Source organism: Phyllobates terribilis, unplaced genomic scaffold (assembly GCF_046119375.1).
Source record: "Phyllobates terribilis strain yellow unplaced genomic scaffold, ASM4611937v1 Scaffold_2__4_contigs__length_985480577, whole genome shotgun sequence".
NCBI lineage: Eukaryota > Metazoa > Chordata > Amphibia > Anura > Dendrobatidae > Phyllobates > Phyllobates terribilis.
Window position 1 is genome coordinate 655,115,543 of NW_027362762.1, and position 20,048 is coordinate 655,135,590.

General features: G+C 38.8%; 1 protein-coding gene across 2 annotated transcripts in view; it reads right to left on the minus strand.

The window, feature by feature from the left end:
* ACACA (acetyl-CoA carboxylase alpha) overlaps nucleotides 1-20,048 on the minus strand; it is a 486,736-nt gene that overhangs the window by 294,393 nt on the left and 172,295 nt on the right. For both annotated transcript variants that reach the window (XM_073666704.1, XM_073666703.1), the window contains exons 30-32: nucleotides 15,708-15,731; nucleotides 13,350-13,493; nucleotides 3,732-3,834 (exon numbers count right to left, since the gene is read on the minus strand). In XM_073666704.1, the coding sequence (XP_073522805.1) occupies nucleotides 3,732-3,834; nucleotides 13,350-13,493; nucleotides 15,708-15,731 (271 nt within the window). The remainder of the gene's footprint in view (nucleotides 1-3,731; nucleotides 3,835-13,349; nucleotides 13,494-15,707; nucleotides 15,732-20,048) is intronic.

The window sequence follows — 20,048 nt, forward strand, 5'->3', positions numbered from 1 at the left end:
AAGCCATTTTTTATAATGTCCACTGGAAAAATGGATGTAGCTATTGGTATCCACTGATTTAAAATAAGTTTTAGTGAAAATTCTGTCATCTTTTACATATAAAACAAGATCCAGAAAATTAATAGATTCTTCACCACTATCCTTATTAAAAGAAATACCCCAATTGTTATTGTTGAGAAAGCAGAAAGCATTACTGAGGGAACCAGCACGAAAAAAGAATGATAATTTTGAGCATGAACTAAAATTCATCACCACATATAATCAACAACATAGGGAAATCAGAGAAATTCTTCAAAAAAATTGGCATATTCTTCAAAATGACCGTTTATTAAATCAGGTCTTACCAAGAAATCCCTCCATAATATTCAGGAGAGCACCTACATTAAGAAATATATTGGCTCCGAGTAAATTACGTAGGCAGGAACCAAATATTGTGGTAGAGGGAAAAAAACACTTAGTTACTAAATGTGGTAAGAAGAGCTGCATGTGTTGTAAATCCATTATACATTCCACTGATAATTTCACTTCGGTGGCCACTGGTGAAAATTTCAAAATGTCATATCCCATGTCATGTGAAACAGATTATGTGATATACGTTATTGAATGTAGTTGCCCTAAACAATATGTGGGCAGGACGACTCAGGCACTACATAATAGACTCAATTCTCATAGACATAATATAACCACAGGATTCATGAAACATGGGCTGTCCCGACATATGGTCCTGCAACACAAGCAGGATTACAGGGATCTTAAGATCTTACCTATTGAACATGTTTTGCCTGACACCCCTAATAGGGTGCAATGTCTGAATCGTAAAGAAATTTATTGGATGTATAAACTCAACACTTTGAAGCCACAAGGGCTAAATGAAATCACAGAGGTTTTTATATGAGTCTTGAGGTCAGTTATCACATATACCCATTATATACATTTCTAATTCAATTATATATCATATGTCCACCCCACCCCCCTTTTTTATTCCCAATGTATTCTGACACATGGCTCAAACCCCACAATTCCTACAACACAAAATTCGTTATCGTCCTTATTCCTGCCATACATATTATATATATTGATGATAACAGAACAGCAAGATTTCTAGCCTTGCAATTCGCATACCAATTCCTTCCATGCATTTCCCGAGGTCTTCTACACTAACATCTATATACATATGCCACAGCACACAATAAGAATTAAGTATCTCAGCATTCTACAGTCACACAGCCATCTCCTCATTCCCCCACTCTTTCCTACAACCTGCCCCCTTCTATTTACACTGCTACTGATAACACACATAATATACCTTTAGCAGACTAGTACGTCCCACGGAGACTAGTTTGCATTTTCTTCTCTTCCTTTAGTTCCCTGTCCTCTGTCAGTCAGCCGACGAGGTGTGAGATCCAGCACAGCGATCTGGAAGATCTTATCTTCAATACATTGTAATATACCAATCGTTCAGGAGTTTACACACTTGCGGTCCTCAGTCATCTCTACATGCCCGTCCTCCCTCCTTCCCCCCCTTTCCTCACTGACAAACACCTCATACCTAATACACCAGTAGCAGGCTTGCACCTTCTGCCATTCCTTCAGCTCTTGGTTTTCTGCCTGTCAGCCGACGAGGTGTGAGGTCTGGCAGAGCGGTCTGGACTCTCTGATCTTTCACACATGATACAATATAGCTAGGACTTTGGGATCGCATACACTGCGGTCCTCGATCAACTACAAATGTTTTATCCCATGTGCTTTAATATAAATGTTTTAAAACATTTGGATCATTACATTTCAGAGGTCATTTTAATTATTTGTTCTATGGTTTTCATTTTATCTGCATAAGAGTGTAATTAGTCGACCAATAATTTTATTTAATCTATTTATAAGTAATTTCACTGTCTCTCTGTAAACCGTTGGTTGGTCTTGGCGCCAAGAATAACAGCGGGCTTTTCTCCTTTTTTTTTTTTCACCACGTGTAGTTTTATGTATATAAGACCGTTTGATAAATCGGTCTACATCAGCTATGTACCTGAGGAAGTGGACGGGACGTCCACGAAACGCGTAGTAATCGTAGCTTTTAACAATAAACCACAAGATTGTTTAATTATACAATCTCTCGTCATAATTCTTCACTACGGAGGAGCGCGGATTTTTTACCAGCACCTACTTCATCCTACTACAGACTACCTACAAGATCCCTAGGGATTCTGTGTTGGCTGCAGCCCTTCGTCACTAATTCTTACATGAGTTGTGCATTTCACAACTCATTAAGGTGAGCACATTTTCTTTTTACCCACGTGGTTGTTGTTGGATAACAGCGCTATTGCGCCCCTATCTTTTTACTTAAAATAAAAAGTTGCAAGTCTTACAGAGAGATGCAGTACTCTTGAAATTGTTAAGGTATTGGAGTGTGACCACAAAACCATCAAATGTTTTGCTGCAAATAGTCAACAGGGTGAGAAAAAACGTGTTGAGAAAAAAAGACACATTAACCGCCAAATATTTGAGAAGAATCAAACGTGAAGCGACCAGGAACCCATTATCCTCCAGGGCTGTCATATTCCAGAACTGCAATCTTCCTGGAGCGCCCAGAAGTACAAGGTGTTCACTGCTCAGAGACATGACCAAGGTAAGGAAGGCTAAAACCCGACCACCACTGAACAAGACACAAACGTCACGACTGGGCCAAGAAATATGTGAAGACAGATTTTTCAAAGGTTTTATGGATTGATAAAGATGAGTGTGACTCTTGACTGACCAGATGGATAGTTCCATGGCTGGATCAGTAACGGGCACAGACCTCCATTTCGACAAGGCAGAGGAGGGACACTGCTATGGGCTGGTATTATTAAAGATGAGCTGGTTTGAACTTTTCGGGTTAAAGATGGACTCAAATCAACTCCCAAACCTACTGCCAGTTTTAAGAAGACACATTCTTTAAGCACTCGTAGAGGAAAAAGTCCGCATAAGTCAAGAAAAAAATGATTTTTGTGCCTGACAAAGCTCCATGGCATGGCATGCTTGGCTAGCAAGTAAAGTGGAATCATCAAGTACAGTATTTGGCCATGCATGTAACCTCCATTGAGGCAGGACTTCATCACCACTGCACAAACAGATCTCATCTTTCAGGATACAACTGTGATTCTTCTGCATTCACATGTAGGTGAGAGCAAATGTACAGGTTTCATACTGTTAATATGTTTTTTTCACCGACACTCCTTGTACTCCCATCCACTATAGCTAGAATGTTGGTCCGTACTTTTTATTCTGGTTACTTTTTACCTTGTGTGTTCCCCTTTTTTCCTTATAGATTGTAAGCTTGCGAGCAGGGCACTCACTTATCCTATAACTGTTGAATGTCTTTATTGTCTGTACAAGTCCCCTCTGAATTTTGAAGTGCTGTGAAATATGTTGGCGCTATAGAAATAACATTATTATTATTGGTCAGTCTATGTAACTGGATACTTAGTACTAATTGGTTGTTAACTCTTACTTTTCAATAATTTGAATCAATGTATAAATTTATAGCTTGTAAAAGTTAAGTTTTAAATGTAAGTGATCTTTTTTTCTAGTAGTGGCTCATGCCTTCCCTCGCCTTCCTGATATATAGATTAGAGTAATTGGTAAACTGACTATTAGCCTCTATAGCTGTAAATTAAAAGTTAGACAAAATAATCGCTTGTGCCTTGGGTCCATTGCTAACAATGTAAAACAATATTGTGTTTCCACGTGCATACCTTATTATCATCTTCATCATACAATGACGGATGACCTGCCTCTGGGAATATCGGACTTTGGGGAGGAGAGTCAGAAAAGCAACTCATGACATCATCAAACATTCTGTAAAAAAAAAAAGCATACAATAAAGTTATCTCTTATACACTGAAAAGTATCATTAAAGGGGTTTTCTGATTTTGGGAAATAAAAACAACACTGCTTTACTCACGCCCTCACCCTGGTCCATGTGTCTGATCCTTCACCTGGTGTCTATTATTGTCTGCAATGCTGCAGCCAATCAGTGATCTGCAGCTCTGAGTTGGTCAAGTCATTAGCTCAGGTAGAGCAATGGACCAGGAGAGGGTGAGTAAAGAACAGTTTTATTTTTTTAAACTACAGCAGGGGGACATGGGTTTTCCAAAACTGGATAACCCATTTAAATCAGCTGCATTTTGTGTGAATTCTGTACAGTTTCCCTGCAAAGTGCTTTCTATTCCCCAAATCCCTCGCTGTACTTGCAAAGCCTGCTCAACTTCATTTGAAATGTTTAAGAAAGTTAAAATTTTAAAGCTTTAGAGGCTGACATGCAGAAAGCTTGCATTAATCTAATCAGCCTTTATTAGGCAAATAACAGAAAAGCTTATGACGTGAGCAATGAGAGCTGTGTAATCACCTCTCTTCCCAGGGGTCGTGCATCTGCACACATGGAAAGACAGATGCCACACTCATTGATTCAAGAGAAGATAGTCCCTGCTGGGCCATAGTCGACAGTTATGCCTAATTCTTCCTGACATTTCATTCCTTACTGTGCAAGCAGATTCCAATATTCCCCACTCCCAAAACAGACACCAGCTTCCACAACCAAAATGTGTGTGGTGAGTCATGCAGAAACAGAGGAGAAACATTAGCAGTATCCATTTAGCTTCACTCACTTCATGTTTAAAATATACTACAGAGATTCAATATCTTAGAGATATTCAAAGCCTACTGCATCCCATTGTCTTTCTCCTGGTCAGTAATCCTGCATTGTAAAGCAACAACCACAAAGACTTCAGGGTACAATAAGGGACGCTCCCAACTAAAGGTGGTTTGCCAGCTCTTCTTACATCATTGATGAAGTAATTAGCCTCCATGATTTATGAGGATTGTTCACACTACTGATAGACAAGAGTGAGATTGTGGCACTGTATTACAATATTGTGCTTTTTATTTTCCTTTTTCTGTATGTCCTAGTGTTCATCAAGTTTTTCTTCTTTGTTAAGCACGTACATCGCAATCTTTCCCAGTGTTTACGCTAACTTATCCCAAGGTTTCCTTCATAATTTAATGAACAAAAAAAGGGCCCCGTTCGTCACCGTTTGGCCAGTGTACATTTAGAGTTAGGTTCAGAAATATTTGGACAGTGATCGCTTCTGCGTGATTTGGGCTCTGATGCCACTATTTGGGATTTAAAATGAACCTGAGATGCAATTGAAGTGTAGACTTTCAGGTTTAAGTATAGAGTGTACAAAAGAAATAGCCTGTGAAATGTTTAGGAATTGCTACCATTTTTCTACAAAGCTTCCTCATGTCAGGGGCTCTAAAATAATTGGACAAAATAACTTTACCATAAATAAAATGTTAATTTTTAATACATTGTAGAGAATCATTTGAAGGCAAAGACTGCCTGTAGTCTGGAAGCCATGGATGTCACCAAACATGGAGTTTCCTCCTTTGTGATGCTTTGCCAGGCCTTTACTGAAGCGGACTTCAGTTGTTGCTTGTTTGTGGATCTTTCTGCCTTAAGTTTTGTATTAAACACGTGAAATGCTGCTCGATGGGGTTGAGATCTGGTGATTGACTCGGCCATTGCAGAATATTCCACTTCTTTGCCTTAAAACACTTTTGGGTTGCTTTTGCAGTGTGTTTTGGGTCACTGTCCATCTGTACTGGGAAGTGCTGTCCAATCAACCTTGCTGCATTTGGTTGAATCTGAGCAGAAAGTAAAGCTCTGTACACTTCAGAATTCATCCAGCTGCTTCTGTCTTCAGTCACATCATCAATAAACACTAGTGACTCAGTGGCAATGGAAGCCATACATGCCCGCACCATCACACTGTCTCCACCATGTTTTACAGAGCATGTGGTGTGCTTTGGATCTTGAACTTGGCTGGCTTCTTTACATATTTTTTTGGCAAAGTCTAATCTGGCATTTATATTTTTAAAGCGGATTAATGGTTTGCAGCTTGTGGTGAACCCTCTGTATTTGCTCTCATGAAGTCTTCTCTTTATGGTACACTTAGATACTGAAACACCTACTTCCTGGAAAGTGTTCTTCACTTGGATGGATCTTATGAAGGGGTTTTTCTTCACCATGGAAATGATTCGGAGATCATCCACCATTGTTGTTATCTAGGAACATCCAGGCCTTTTTTGAGTTACCAAGCTCACAAGTGCGTTTTTTTTTCAGAATGTACCAAACAGTTGATTTGGACACTCCTAACATTTCTGCTATCTCTCTGATGGATTTTTTTCTTTTTTTTTCAGCCTAATGATGGTCTGTTTCTCCACCATTGAGATCTCCTTTGACTGCAGGTTGTGTGTTCACAGCTACAGCTTCCAAATGCAAATGACACACCTGGAATCAGCTCCAGAACTTTTACCAGCTTAATTGATGACGGATTAACGAAGGAATAGCCCATGCAGCTCATTAAAGAGCTTTTGAGATAATTGTACAATTACTTTTGATCTCTTTAAAAAAGAGTCAGCTATATATTAAAGAGCTGTAATTCCTAAACCCTTACTCCAATTAGGATGTGAATACCCTCAAATTAAAGCTCACTTTAAGAGTCAGCACTTTAAGCCCCTATTGATTACACATGTCTGCGACTAAAAAGCTGTTTATTTTTTTATATAATTTCCATGTATTTTGGTGTTTTGATAACCAAAAAAATATTGAAAAAAATCCTAAACATCAGGACTTGCCACAAACCTATAGGTTCTTCTGCAAACTCTGGTGTTAATCATCGGCAGGCAGCTTATTTTCTTTCCCCATTAACAAATAGGAACTGCATGATTGGCAGGTGGCAGTCAGGTGGTTAGTGACCTAATGAAAGTTCCTTATTAGTGTTGAGCGAGTATGTTCTGTTAACCCTTTCGCCGAGTATGCTCGGGCCGAGTTTCGAGTATTTATAGCTGCTCGGTGATATGGTTGAATCGCTCCCGTGTGCATGATTTGCAACTGTTTGACAGTTTTATTACATGTAAGTAATGTCTATTTCTTACACATTCCTCACATGTAATAAAGCTGTCAAACAGTTGCAAATCATGCACACGGGAGCAATTCAACCACATCACCGAGCAGCTGTAAATACTCGGAGCTCGGCCCGAGTATACTCGGACAGAACATACTCGCTCAACCCTAGTCCTTATGCTTTCAAGAAACTTGCATTGGAATCTCATTCATCAACCATGTTTCCCCAAATTAGCATCATGGCTTTGTGGACGTGTATTAATTCGCCTGACCGTTTCTGTTTAATTTGTGATGGATATACAGTGTTGAATCAACAGCTGAATATTACAAACGTTGTGAAAAAATTATACTTGGCATACTTCGGACTAAAACTTGGAGATCAAGATAAACTGTGGGAGCCTCATAAAGTGTGCAATCGGTGTGTTGAGGACCTCCGAAATTGGTTCAAGGGTAAGAAAAAAAGCTTTCCGTTATGGGATTCTTATTGTATGGCGAGAGCAAAAGAACCATAGTGACGACTGTTCCTTTTGTTCATCTAATGTGAAAGGGTATAATTCCAAATGCAAGCATTCCATTTCATACCCCAATCTTCACTCAGCAATTTGTCCCATCCACCATAGCACAGATATACCAGTACCCAAGGCCCCTGCTACCATGGAAGAGATACCTGGCTCCGATGAAAGTGGAATCATACCTGAACCAGATAACGAATCAAGTTCTGACTTTGAAGATGATACAAGACCAAAATTTTTTCCCAGGAGGAGATGAAGGATTTAGTAAGAGACTTGAATCTTCCCAAAGATGCCACTGAGTTACTCGGATCAAGGCTCAAAAGCAGGAATTTATTGCTATCAGGAGTGTCTTTTTCATGGTACAGACATTGTGAAAAGGAGTTCGTTCCTTACTTTTCCCAGGAAGACAAGTTAGTTTATTGCATTGATGTTGAAGATTTGATGGGTCAATTCAAAATCCAATATGATTCAGCGCAATGGCGTCTTCTTATAGATTCTTGAAAAAGAAGTCTCAAAGCAGTTTTACTCCACAAAGGCGTTTTTTACGCTTCCATCCCTGTAGGTCATTCCGTACACTTGAAGGAAACCTAAGAGATCTTGGAATTGGTTCTTCGTAAACTTAAATATGAAGACCACAGTTGGCAAGTGTGTGGGGATTTGAAGGTCTCGTGCATGCTACTCGGGCAACAAGCTGGGTAAACCAAATACCCTTGTTTTCTGTGTCTGTGGGACAGTCGAGACCGACAAAATCACTGGACCAAGAATAGTTTGCAGCCGAGGGTGCTCACAGTTGGTGAAAAAAATGTCCTCCGAGAAACTTTGGTACCTCCCTATAAAGTTCTTCTACTACCTTCTCCACATAAAATTGGGCTTGATGAAGCAATTTGTAAAATCACTTCCAAGAGATGGGGAATGCTTCAAATACGTGGTCACCAAGTTTCCAAGCCTCTCGGAGGCAAAATTGAAGGAAGGTGTGTTCGTCGGACCAGACATTAGAAGGCTTATAGCTGATAAAGAGTTTGTCAATACCATGACGTATCCTCAAAAAGAAGGGTGGATTGCATTTAAAGAGGTTGTAGAAAATTTTTTAGGCAATAAAAAAGATCCTGACTACAAAAAGATCGTCGGACGAAAGCTGAAAGCATTTCAAGCTTTACGTTGCCTGATAGTTTGAAAGTGCATTTCTTCCATTTCCACCTTGACTACTTTCCTGAAAACTTGGGAGCTGTGAGTGAAGAGCAAAGTGAACAATTCCACTAGGACATTAAAAAAATGGAAAAATGATACCAGGGAAAATGGAGTATTGCAATGATGGCAGACTACTGTTGGATGTTTCAGAGAGACATTCCAGATGCTACTCACAAGCGTAAATGTACCAAGAGGAACCTCACAGGGGAAAAAAAAAATCGATTTTAGTAAGTGTTAGTGAGCTCATTTCAGTTCAAAAATGATTTTCATGAAAAATTTGTAATAAAAAATGTATTTTATAAGTCTATTTTCATTTATTTCACGGTATTGCCTTATTTAAAATAGTTAACTAAATTGTCAGGAAATGTGATGTCCTATGACAAAATGGAGGTCATTTTCGGATTCAGCGCACCATAAAACAAAGATTACGTGGAATAACCAAAACAGCTGAGGACTCTCAAATCTTAATATTTTTCAAAAAAGCATTTGAAATTTTATTTTTTGCAGACCTGTATTATGTGACTATCTTGAATATGTATTGGTAAACAGCTAAAATGCCAAAACTCGTGTCACTGCCCAAATATTTCTGGACCTCAGTGTATATACTGCAGAGAAAAAAGAATAAAGAAATCATAGTAGAATATGCTGTAACATTGTATGGCATCCATTAATGACCTTTCTATATATTTTTGCAAAACCTTAATTGACATAACTAGACATTTATCATACACTGCATTAAGGGAACACTTAAACAACACAATATAACTCCAAGTAAATCAAACTTCTGTGAAATCAAACTGTCAACTTAGGAAGCAACACTGATAGACAATCAATTTCACATGCTGTTGTGCAAATAGAATAGACAATAGATGGAAATTATTAGCAATTATCAAGACACACTCAAAGGATTGTTCCTGCAGGTGGGGACCACAGACCACATGTCAGTATCAATGCTTTCTGGATGATGTTTTGGTCACTTTTGAATGTTGGTTGTGCTTTCATACTCGTGGTAACATGAGACGGACTCTACAACTCACAGAAGTTGCTCAGGTAGTGCAACTCATCCAGGATGGCACATCAATGCGAGCTGTGGCAAGAAGGTTTGCTGTGTCTGTCAGAGTAGTGTCCAGAGGCTTGAGGCGCTACCAGGAGACAGGTCAGTACACCAGGAGACGTGGAGGGGGCAGTAGGAGGGCAACAACCCAGCAGCAGGACCGCTACCTCTGCCTTTGTGCAAGGAGGAACAGGAGGAGCACTGCCAGAGCTCTGCAAAATGACCTCCAGTAGGCCACAAATGTGCATGTGTCTGCACAAACGGTTAGAAACGGACTCCATGAGGGTGGTATGAGGGCCCGACGTTCACAGATGGGGGTTGTGCTCACAGTCCAACACAGTGCAGGATGCTTGACATTTGCTACAGAACACCAGGATTGGCAAAGTTGCCACTGGTGCCCTGTGCTCTTCACAGATGAAAGCAGGTTCACACTGAGCAAATGTGACAGACTTGACAGAGTCTGGAGACGATGTGGAGAGCGATCTGCTGCCTGTAATATCCTTCAGCATGACCGCTTTGGCAGTGGGTCAGTAATGGTGTGGGGTGGCATTTCTTTGGAGGGCCGCACAGCCCTCCATGTGCTCGCCAGAGGTAGCCTGACTGCCATTAGGTACCGAGATGAGATCCTCAGACTCCTTGTGAGACCATATGCTGGTGCGGTTGGCCCTGGGTTCCTCCTAATGCAGGACAATGCCAGACCTCATTTGGCTGGAGTGTGTCAGCAGTTCCAGCAAGATGAAGGCATTGAAGCTATGGACTGGCCCGCCCGTTCCCCAGACCTGAATCCGATTGAGCACATCTGGGACATCATGTCTCGCTCTATCCACCAACGTCACATTGCACCATAGACTGTCCAGGAGTTTGCGGATGCTTTAGTCCAGGTCTGGGAGGAGATCCCACAGGAGACCATCCGCAACCTCATCAGGAGCATGCCCAGGCATTGTAGGGAGGTCATACAGGCACGTGGAGGTCACACACAATACTGAGCCTCATTTTGACTTGTTTTAAGGACATTACATCAAAGTTGGATCAGCCTGTAGTGTGTTTTTCCACTTTAATTTTGGGGGTGACTCCAAATCCAGGCCTCCATTGGTTAATAAATTTGATTTCCATTGATGATTTTTGTGTGATTTTGTTGTCAGCACATTCAACTTTGTACAGAACAAAGTATTCAACGAGAATATTTCATTCAGATCTAGGATGTGTTATTTGAGTGTTCCCTTTATTTTGTTGAGCAGTGTATATATGCTGTTAGGGATCCGGTCATATGTAACCTTCCTGCTAACCTCCTTTACAGAGTAGAGTTGAATCCAGGAGACGGTTGCAGAAATCATACAATCTGTAACCTGCTGGGAACCCATCTTCCCCAGGCAGCTACAGTGATGCAACTATCCGTATATGGACAGTTGTGCATGACTAATAGTGGAATATGATGCACCCTTCCATATGATGTATAAGTCAGGAGCCACTGAGAGGAGAAGACTCAAGACATGATGTAAACCGTAAAGTAGCTGACCAGATCTGCAGGAGAATATATTTATTTGGTGAATGAAAATACCTCTCGTTCCTGGAGTACTTTATATTGTAGCATATACAACTTTTTATTCTTTAATTCCCTATATGAAAGTTCATATGGTAAAAAGTAGTGCAAGCTACATTAATGTATAGGCAGAGCCAATATAAACAGAAAATTGTTCATGCAGCTGAAATAGCAGAGACAGGATTCTTGACCCATGTGGTGAGCATTAGTGCCACACCACCAGCCTTCCTGTTAAAATTGCCATCTCAGGGGCACAACATTAAGCAATTTCATGTTCCAGGAAAGGACCTTACATGGGGTAACAGTGCTTATTTTATCACAAGAAAAAAAAATCTATATTTTCCAAAACACAACATGAAAAAAATTGTACATAATCAAAAAAGCGAGTTTCTGGGTGCAGACACATAATACACCTTAAAGCAGGATAAGCCTGGGTATAAATTGACCTTACTCATTTAAATATACCCTACACCCGGCTTTTCTTTCTGTAATTTCTTTTTACTTTTCTTTCCATCGTTACATTTTGAGAAATATATTTTCTCCAACTAACAAGCTGAAAAATCAGACAGCACACAGTGTCAGCGAGAATGTGTATGCGTGAATGTAGCTTTAAGGTGGAGGCTGCTTATGCATGCATCTCTAACTATTCTATGTAGAAATGCAACCAGCTACTGCTTCACCCATAGTCTTCAAGATAGTTATGTACAGGGTCTCCTCCTCTCTAGAGTACTGTTTGGGGGAGAAGGAAACCCCCATTTTCCAGATAGATGGTAGTCCCGGTAATGAAAGATGAATCTCTCAGATATTTATGGCATATACTTTTGATGTGCCATAAACCTCTCAAAAGGTAATTCCCCTTTAATTTGTATTGCTTCCATTATCAGTAGTTTAATATGACAATGAGGCCCTTGAACCAGAAATCTTTGTGCACTCCTTGCTTTACAGTCTACATTTTGATCTTAATTGATCAAAAAGTTATTTGTATCCACAAATGGCACCAGTGAAAATTACAGTGAAACCTTGCATAAGAAAGTTAACATCTCAATTAAACTAAATAGTGAACGGTGTTTAAAAAGAACAAAAATCTTAATTGCAGTTTTAGTTCATTCCACCTTCCACATAGTGTAATAAAAGATGATCAAAATGTTATATGTACCAGAAAATTATACCACTGAAAACTGTATCTTGCCACGCTACAAAAAAAAGCTCAAAGAATATGGTGACAAGCAAATAATTTTTTGCATACAATGCATTTATTGTACAAAAGTTAAAACATTAAATTATATGTATTTGAAATTGCCATAATCATACTGATCCATTGAACACTTTATTCAGCACATGAATAGCCAGAAAATACAGCAGCACTGCTTTTTTCACAATTGCTTTGTCAGGGGTCAGCGAAACACAGCATTTGTCAAACGCATGTCAGGTGACCGGTGGGTAAGCCTCTTACTACTTCATATATTTTCTTCATCTACCTCATTCGACTCAATGTTTGGGCTTTACTCTGTTTAGTACTCTAATCCTAATAATTGTATGGCTTAATATTACTTCAGATTGATTATTATGTACCTCCACAAGTCTACTTTTTGATCTGTTTATATTTGCTAAGTGATTGGTGCCTTTTTACCATTGGGATACCCCAATTGGCACACCCATAAATTTGTCCTCTGTCTGTTTTGTTGGACATGTACATATGTCATTTTAATGTTTAATACTCATAAAACTAAGATTTTTATCTTAACAACAAAGAGAAACACAAAAGACTGAAGCATTACATTTTTTGCCAGAAAATTGTTGTAAAACACTTGCAGTTGAGTCTTTTGGTGTTTTCCTGAAAATTTCAAGCAGCTCCGCCACAAAGGTCAAAGCTGCCAAGGAGATGTGACATGGCTACGCCCGCCTATCAAATTTATGGAAAGTGGTGTTGTTTTTTATGCCATAAGTGTTACTCTGGTCTCGGACAGGATTAACATTTCTGGCGAGATGCACATTACTAATAAGATGCACCAAGTTAAATAAGTAGCATGTGTCAGTCTTGGTGAGTTAGCGTCAAAGTGCTATTTACCCTAGACTTCTCATTATTCTTATACAAAAAGATCACATACATACCTGAGAAAATCATCAAAAGTCCGAAATGCAACCATGCCCCCCATCCTTTGACATGGAGGAGTAAATGAAGTGTCAAGTAGAACATCACTGACGCTAGCAACATGCACCATCCCATAATGGTTAAGATTGGAAGAAAATGACATTCTGATGAATAAAATGAGAAAATAAGATCAATCAATCAAAGAGAACATGACAGCTGATACACGCTGCCCAATCCGTGGGCAGCATTAATCGGGCACTGGCCGTATGATCTCATCCACGTGGGTATGACCCTAAACACTGCAGTATTTCAGAGAAAAACATACTTAACTTAAAAGCTGCCTTCTCCCTTCACGCTAACCTGGAGTGACAGGTCTCTACCTACAGTGGGTACGGAAAGTATTCAGACCCCTTTAAATTTTTCACTCTTTGTTTCATTGCAGCCATTTGGTAAATTCTAAAATGTTCATTTTTTTTTCTCATTAAAGTACACTCTGCACCCCATCTTGACTGAAAAAAACAGAAATGTAGAAATTTTTGCAAATTTATTAAAAAAGAAATATTGAAATATCACATGGTCATAAGTATTCAGACCCTTTGCTCAGACATTCATATTTAAGTCACATGCTGTCCATTTCCTTGTGATCCTCCTTGAGATGGTTCTACTCCTTCATTGGAGTCCAGCTGTGTTTAATTAAACTGACAGGACTTGATTTGGAAAGGCACATACCTGTCTATATAAGACCTCACAGCTCACAGTGCATGTCCGACCAAATGAGAATCATGAGCTCAAAGGAACTGCCCAAGGAGCTCAGAGACAGAATTGTGGCAGGGCACAGATCTGGCCAAGGTTACAAAAGAATTTCTGCATTACTCAAGGTTCCTAAGAGCACAGTGGCCTCCATAATCCTTAAATGGAAGAAGATTGGGATCACCAGAAGTTTTCCTAGACCTGGCCATCCAGCCAAACTGAGCAATCGTGGCAGAAGAGCCTTGGTGAGAGAGGTAAAGAAGAACCCCAAGATCACTGTGGATGAGCTCCTGAGATGCAGTAAGGAGATGGGAGAAAGTTCCACAAAGTCAATTATCACTGCAGCCCTCCACCAGTCGGGGCTTTATGGCAGAGTGGCCCAACGGAAGCCTGTCCTCAGAGCAAGACAAATGAAAGCCCGCATAGAGTTTGCTCAAAAACACATGAAGGACTCCCAGATTATGAGAAATAAGATTCTCTGGTCTGATGAGACGAAGATAGCACCATTGTTGCATCATTCCCAAGAAGCAAAGGGTCTGAATACTTATGACCATGTGATATTTCAGTTTTTCTTTTTTAATAAATTTGCAAAAATTTCAACATTTCTGGTTTTTTCCAGTCAAGATGGGGTGCAGAGTGTACTTTAATGAGAAAAAAAAAATTAAACAGAGTGAAAAATGTAAAGGGGTCTGAATACTTTCCGTACCCACTGTATGTGCGCGTATAGGCAGAAACCTGTCAATCCAGGGCAGCAGGCGGGGAGAAGCAGCCAGGGATCCGCCTGTCCAACTAGTCTACAGCGCGGCTCAGTCCCCTCGACGGCTATTGAACTATTTTTTTCTCTGAAACCCGGAAGCGTTTCTGAGTCAAACATACCTGGCTGAGTTCATACAGCCTGTGCCTGATGCGTACTACCCTACGGATTAGGCAGCGTGCATCAGCTGACAGGTTCACTTTAAAATAAAAACAAATGCAATTCTCTACATGCTTTCCCTGATCAGATCACTAACTACTCTTGAAACAGGTCTGATCTGAGTCAATATTACATGACACACCATAATCTGTAGCTCTTGGACCACAGGGCCATAGTGCACGCTCCATATCTATTCCACTGATTTCAGCTTTCTATGCATAAATTCATTTTCCCCGTCTTACTTCTAATGATGCTTTCTGGCTTCTAGAATGACTATACATTCTACAGACATAAATATCCAGTTTTGACGCTAAACTTAAGGCTCCAACATAGAGCCATATACAGGTTGCACAATATATTCTGCTCTTAACATCTCAATGAAGCTATCCTTAGAGCTCTGTAGTTGTAATAGGTAGCTTGTGACTTATTTCTTACTTAATCATACCCTGAGGGCATATCATACTCAGATTTGTTGCAGAAATTTCTAAATTGCAGAAAATCATGTGCTGGTGGCCAAAAAAACAAATTCAGATAAATTTAAATGTTTCAGTCACAAAGATTTCTGCAAAAAATCTACAAAACTACTGTATGTTAAATACAGACCCTTAGACTCGTACTATTCTATTTCTGCTTTAAATTACAGTACATTAGCATGTTACATAATGATCATGGTATTGATAATGATTTTATTGAGTAAATAATGTAAATATCATACCTGTTCAGAGTGGGGATGTTCCCTCTGGAAAGAAACAAGAAGAATCATTTAGTAATAGAAAAAGAAAACACAACAAAGCATAAACCAAGTAAGTATCTTGTAGTGCGGCACGTGCAAGAGTTCTGCATGTAAACTTTCCCATAACCGTAATGGCTATGTTCACAAGCTGCCAAGTAGTTTCAGAAATCTCTGCGACCGTCCCATTCAGTTGAATAGGTTTTGCAGAAATAAATGTGCATGCTGCAGAAACAATATCATTAAAATATATGAACATTTCTGTCACAAATCCACTGAGAGTGAACAGAACCTTTAAGGCCACAGAATAATACCATCAATGTAATATATGCATGGTTGAATTTGACAAATCTGCAAACATATTTCTAATATTTTAAAATTCTTCCCAGCCCTATTTTTTGCTTTTTACATCTAGCTTGCAATGTTCTTTAGGAGTTGAAGTAAGCAAACACAGAAGATTTTTTCTTTTAAAAAAAAATCTATTTTTTTTTTCTTTTTTACTAAAATCATATTAGAATTTCAATATGTAACAACTAGACAAACACAGCTAAATCAATTCAGGACCAAATTAAAACAGTATATCCTCCCCTCACGCAGTGGCTACAGTCCAGTGAATCTGGCTTCGACGGGATATTGCTGTGTCACGTGCCAGATGAGCGGACCCTCGTCAGCTGCAGCCTTTACTATTTCATCAATGCAGATGCCCGGTCTGGTGGAAGAATTATGAGCTGTGCCGGAGAAGCAGCCACTCGTTGGCTTCAGCTGGCAAGTGACACAACAATATCACATTACCGCTGAAAACGGCGGCGCTGACATCGCTAGGATGGCACCGCTGAGAGTTATTTTAATTCGGTCTTAAATCGATTTAGCTGGGGTTGTCCAGTAGTGGACACAATCTTTAATCCACATTATATACATATACAACATTGTTAATCTGTAATTTTTAAAAGCAAATATCAAAGCAAATTACACAATGAGAAATGTTGTGTCATGATATGCAAATATACAATTTGGTCTTTACATGTAACTCTAAAGTAAATACTTGGAAAATTGTATCATTGCCTACATCTTCACTCATGTCTAATAATCTATGAAACAGCAAGGACCAGGAAAATACACAGATATGCAAAATGGAAACTATGAGATGATGATTACTCTTCACTGTGCATTATGTTAAACCATTTTTTTGCACAAAAAGCAGCAACTAATGGGGTGTATAGAAGATCGGGGGAGAGGTACACCAGTAACACATTCACTCGCTGAGAAGTTAATGATGTAGACTCTGCTTTATGCATAAGTAAAGGTCTACGACGTTGCAAAAAAACGGCAATATATACAAATTACAGAAAAGCCAATGGAAGACTCAGAACTAATAGAGAAGTAATAACACGATAACCGTATATAGATTTCATTGGAAATTTTCAAGATTCTACAACTCATCAACGATCCAGCACCATTTTGGACCACCATATTTCACCCATCACACAAAGTTACAGCACTTCTGAGAGCCAGGGAGGTCATGTCAATGCCTGGGCTGTGGTTGATAAAGGATAAAAATCCAGTCTTGGATTAAGGGATAATTTACACTCTGAATAATAAATAAGACTTTATGTTATAAAGCCAATATTTTACTTGAGATAAATGCCTCAATCTTACAGGAAGTTAAAGTGAAGAAAAAAAATGATTAGCCCCTTAGTGACCACCAATACGTCTTTTTACTGACCTGCGATATAAGAGACTAGCATCCCCCAACAGGTGACAATCCTGTAGCTGTCACCTGTACACTATAGCTGACAACTTGCTGCATCAGCCTTGATAAGTATTGGCACCAACCATGGCTGTTTAACTCCTTAGATACTGCTTTCAATAGTGACTTTAGAATCTAAATAGTTAACAGAGTGCGGGGGCTTTCTCTTTAACCCCATTGGCACCCTAAGATCTTGATTGTGTGGTCCTGATTTTTGCCATGGCAGTTCATGGCAAAATAATGGCCTTAGAGTCTGACGTTTGTAGTGACCTATTCAAAAGTTATCAAAATTTAGGTGGCAAAAGTAAACTTTTTCATTCCTATCATGACACTTTGCATTAATTCCTGAAAAGCACCTGAAGGGTTCATGAACTACCTGAAAGCAATTTTGATTATGTATAGGGTTAAGGGTTTTAAAATGGCATCACTTTTGGCTGGTTTCCAATATATAGGACTCACAAAGACACTTCAAAGCTGAACAGGTCCCTATAAAAATAAGTTTTGTAAATTTCCTTCTTTGTTAAACCTTCTAAAATGCTAACAAAATAAAACAACATTTTTCAAATGGTGCTGATGTAAAGCAGACATGAGGGAAATGTTATTTATTAATGTTTTTGTGTGGTATCACTATTTGGATTAAAGGGATAATCATTCAAAGTTTGAAAATTGCTAATTTTTAAAAATTTTTTGTCAAATTTCTGATATTTTTATAAATAAACACAAAACATATCAACCTAAATTCACCATTATCATAAAGTATCATGTGTCACGAAAAAACATTCTCAAAACTAATGGGATATCTTGCAGCATTCCAGAGTTATTACTACATAAAGTGACATGTCTGATTTAAAAAAATTGGTCTGGTCACTAAGGGGTTAGAAAAGTAAAAAATGTTAAATTATTTCTTTGTACATCCTAAGAATAAAGAAAAATTCTATGTTGTAGTTTTTGTTTTTTTCATAAAAAAATGGGAAAAGGAAATAAAAAACACATTGATGGTAGAGATTATTTCATATATAGTGTATTGGCTGAGCTCTGAATATGGATATAGCAAGAGCGCACATACAGTACAGACCAAAAGTTTGGACACACCTTCTCATTTAAAGATTTTTCTGTATTTTCATGACTATGAAAATTGTACATTCACACTGAAGGCATCAAAACTATGAATTAACACATGTGGAATTATATACTTAACAAAAAAGTGTGAAACAACTGAAAATATGTCTTATATTCTAGGTTCTTCAAAGTAGCCACCTTTTGCTTTGATGACTGCTTTGCACACTCTATAGCTATTTTTTTTATAACTTTATAAACATTAGTATCTGGAAACCAAAGAAATGGAGCATCTTGACGAGACTTGTCTGCAGAGATATGAACTGGCGTGACCTCCTAAAAATATCCAAGGGGTAATGTTTCTCCTTGCAGAGAGTGACATGATAAGCATGTCAAGGTGAGGAGACTTTTAAGCAGCAATGCTCCTCTGGGAAATATGCAAATGGTCTCTCACACTTTGCACTGATGAGGAGCAGTACCCCGAAACACAGTGTTTGCACGTTGAGATTATGGTTCTGGCTTTTATCCTAAGTCATATGACAAGGCTTGTTGAAGGGTCGATATTGACTTTTAGGATTGCTACTCCCTATAGGTGGCACTAGAGTTCTAGTCTCTCCTCAAATATACACTTACATTCCATCCACGACTGGATGCTTTGTATTTGGTCAGGTATTGAATTCTTGTGTGCTCAGGCTGTCATATCCCTGCATGTTCAGTGTCTGCCATCCTAGACTGGACAGCTGCAACCAAGTCTCTCATCTAAAGGCAACCTCACTTTGTTGTCCTCTGTATTGAACATAAAGCCCCATAACAAAAGAGGAAACAAAATATACTATAGGTCATGTTAGCAGATATGTTAAGTTTTGTTTTTTTTTTTTTTTACCTTAAAAGCATTTTCCAGGATTTTTAGATTGATTACTTAAGATATTAAATTTACTAGTTGACCCAGAAAACTAGAACATCATCAAATCACAGTTTTAGAGCATCAATATACAAGGAAGATATAATAAAGTAACAATATAACTGGTATAATTAAGAGATTGAAAAACACAAGATGCAATTGGAAGAAGCTTGAACAAACTCGCGATCTATAGAAATGGGCAAATACCTGGAGAAAAGGAGTGTTTTGAAAAAAATAGACTACTTTTCCAGTACATTGACTGACCTTTGTGCTTACAAAGACACACATTTCAGCAATCATCAGCAATATGTGAAAAATAAATCTAGACTATGCCGAGAAGGGACAGCTGAACAATGGATGCCAAGCATTTACACTTCCTCTTATTCATGCCTGTTGAAACCACAGCAGGGAGCAAATTTATGGGTCCTAAAGACGAGTCCTATGAAGAAAAGGTGTATGTGTTTGAACTATGCTTATTCTCTTGAAAAAGCAGTGAAGAATGTGTGGAGTGGAATACAGATGAATACACAGTATTTCTACAAAAGAGAGAGATTGGGTGTGTGTGTCTGTGTATATATACATGCATACACACACATATATACACACACAATTGTAATTTCAC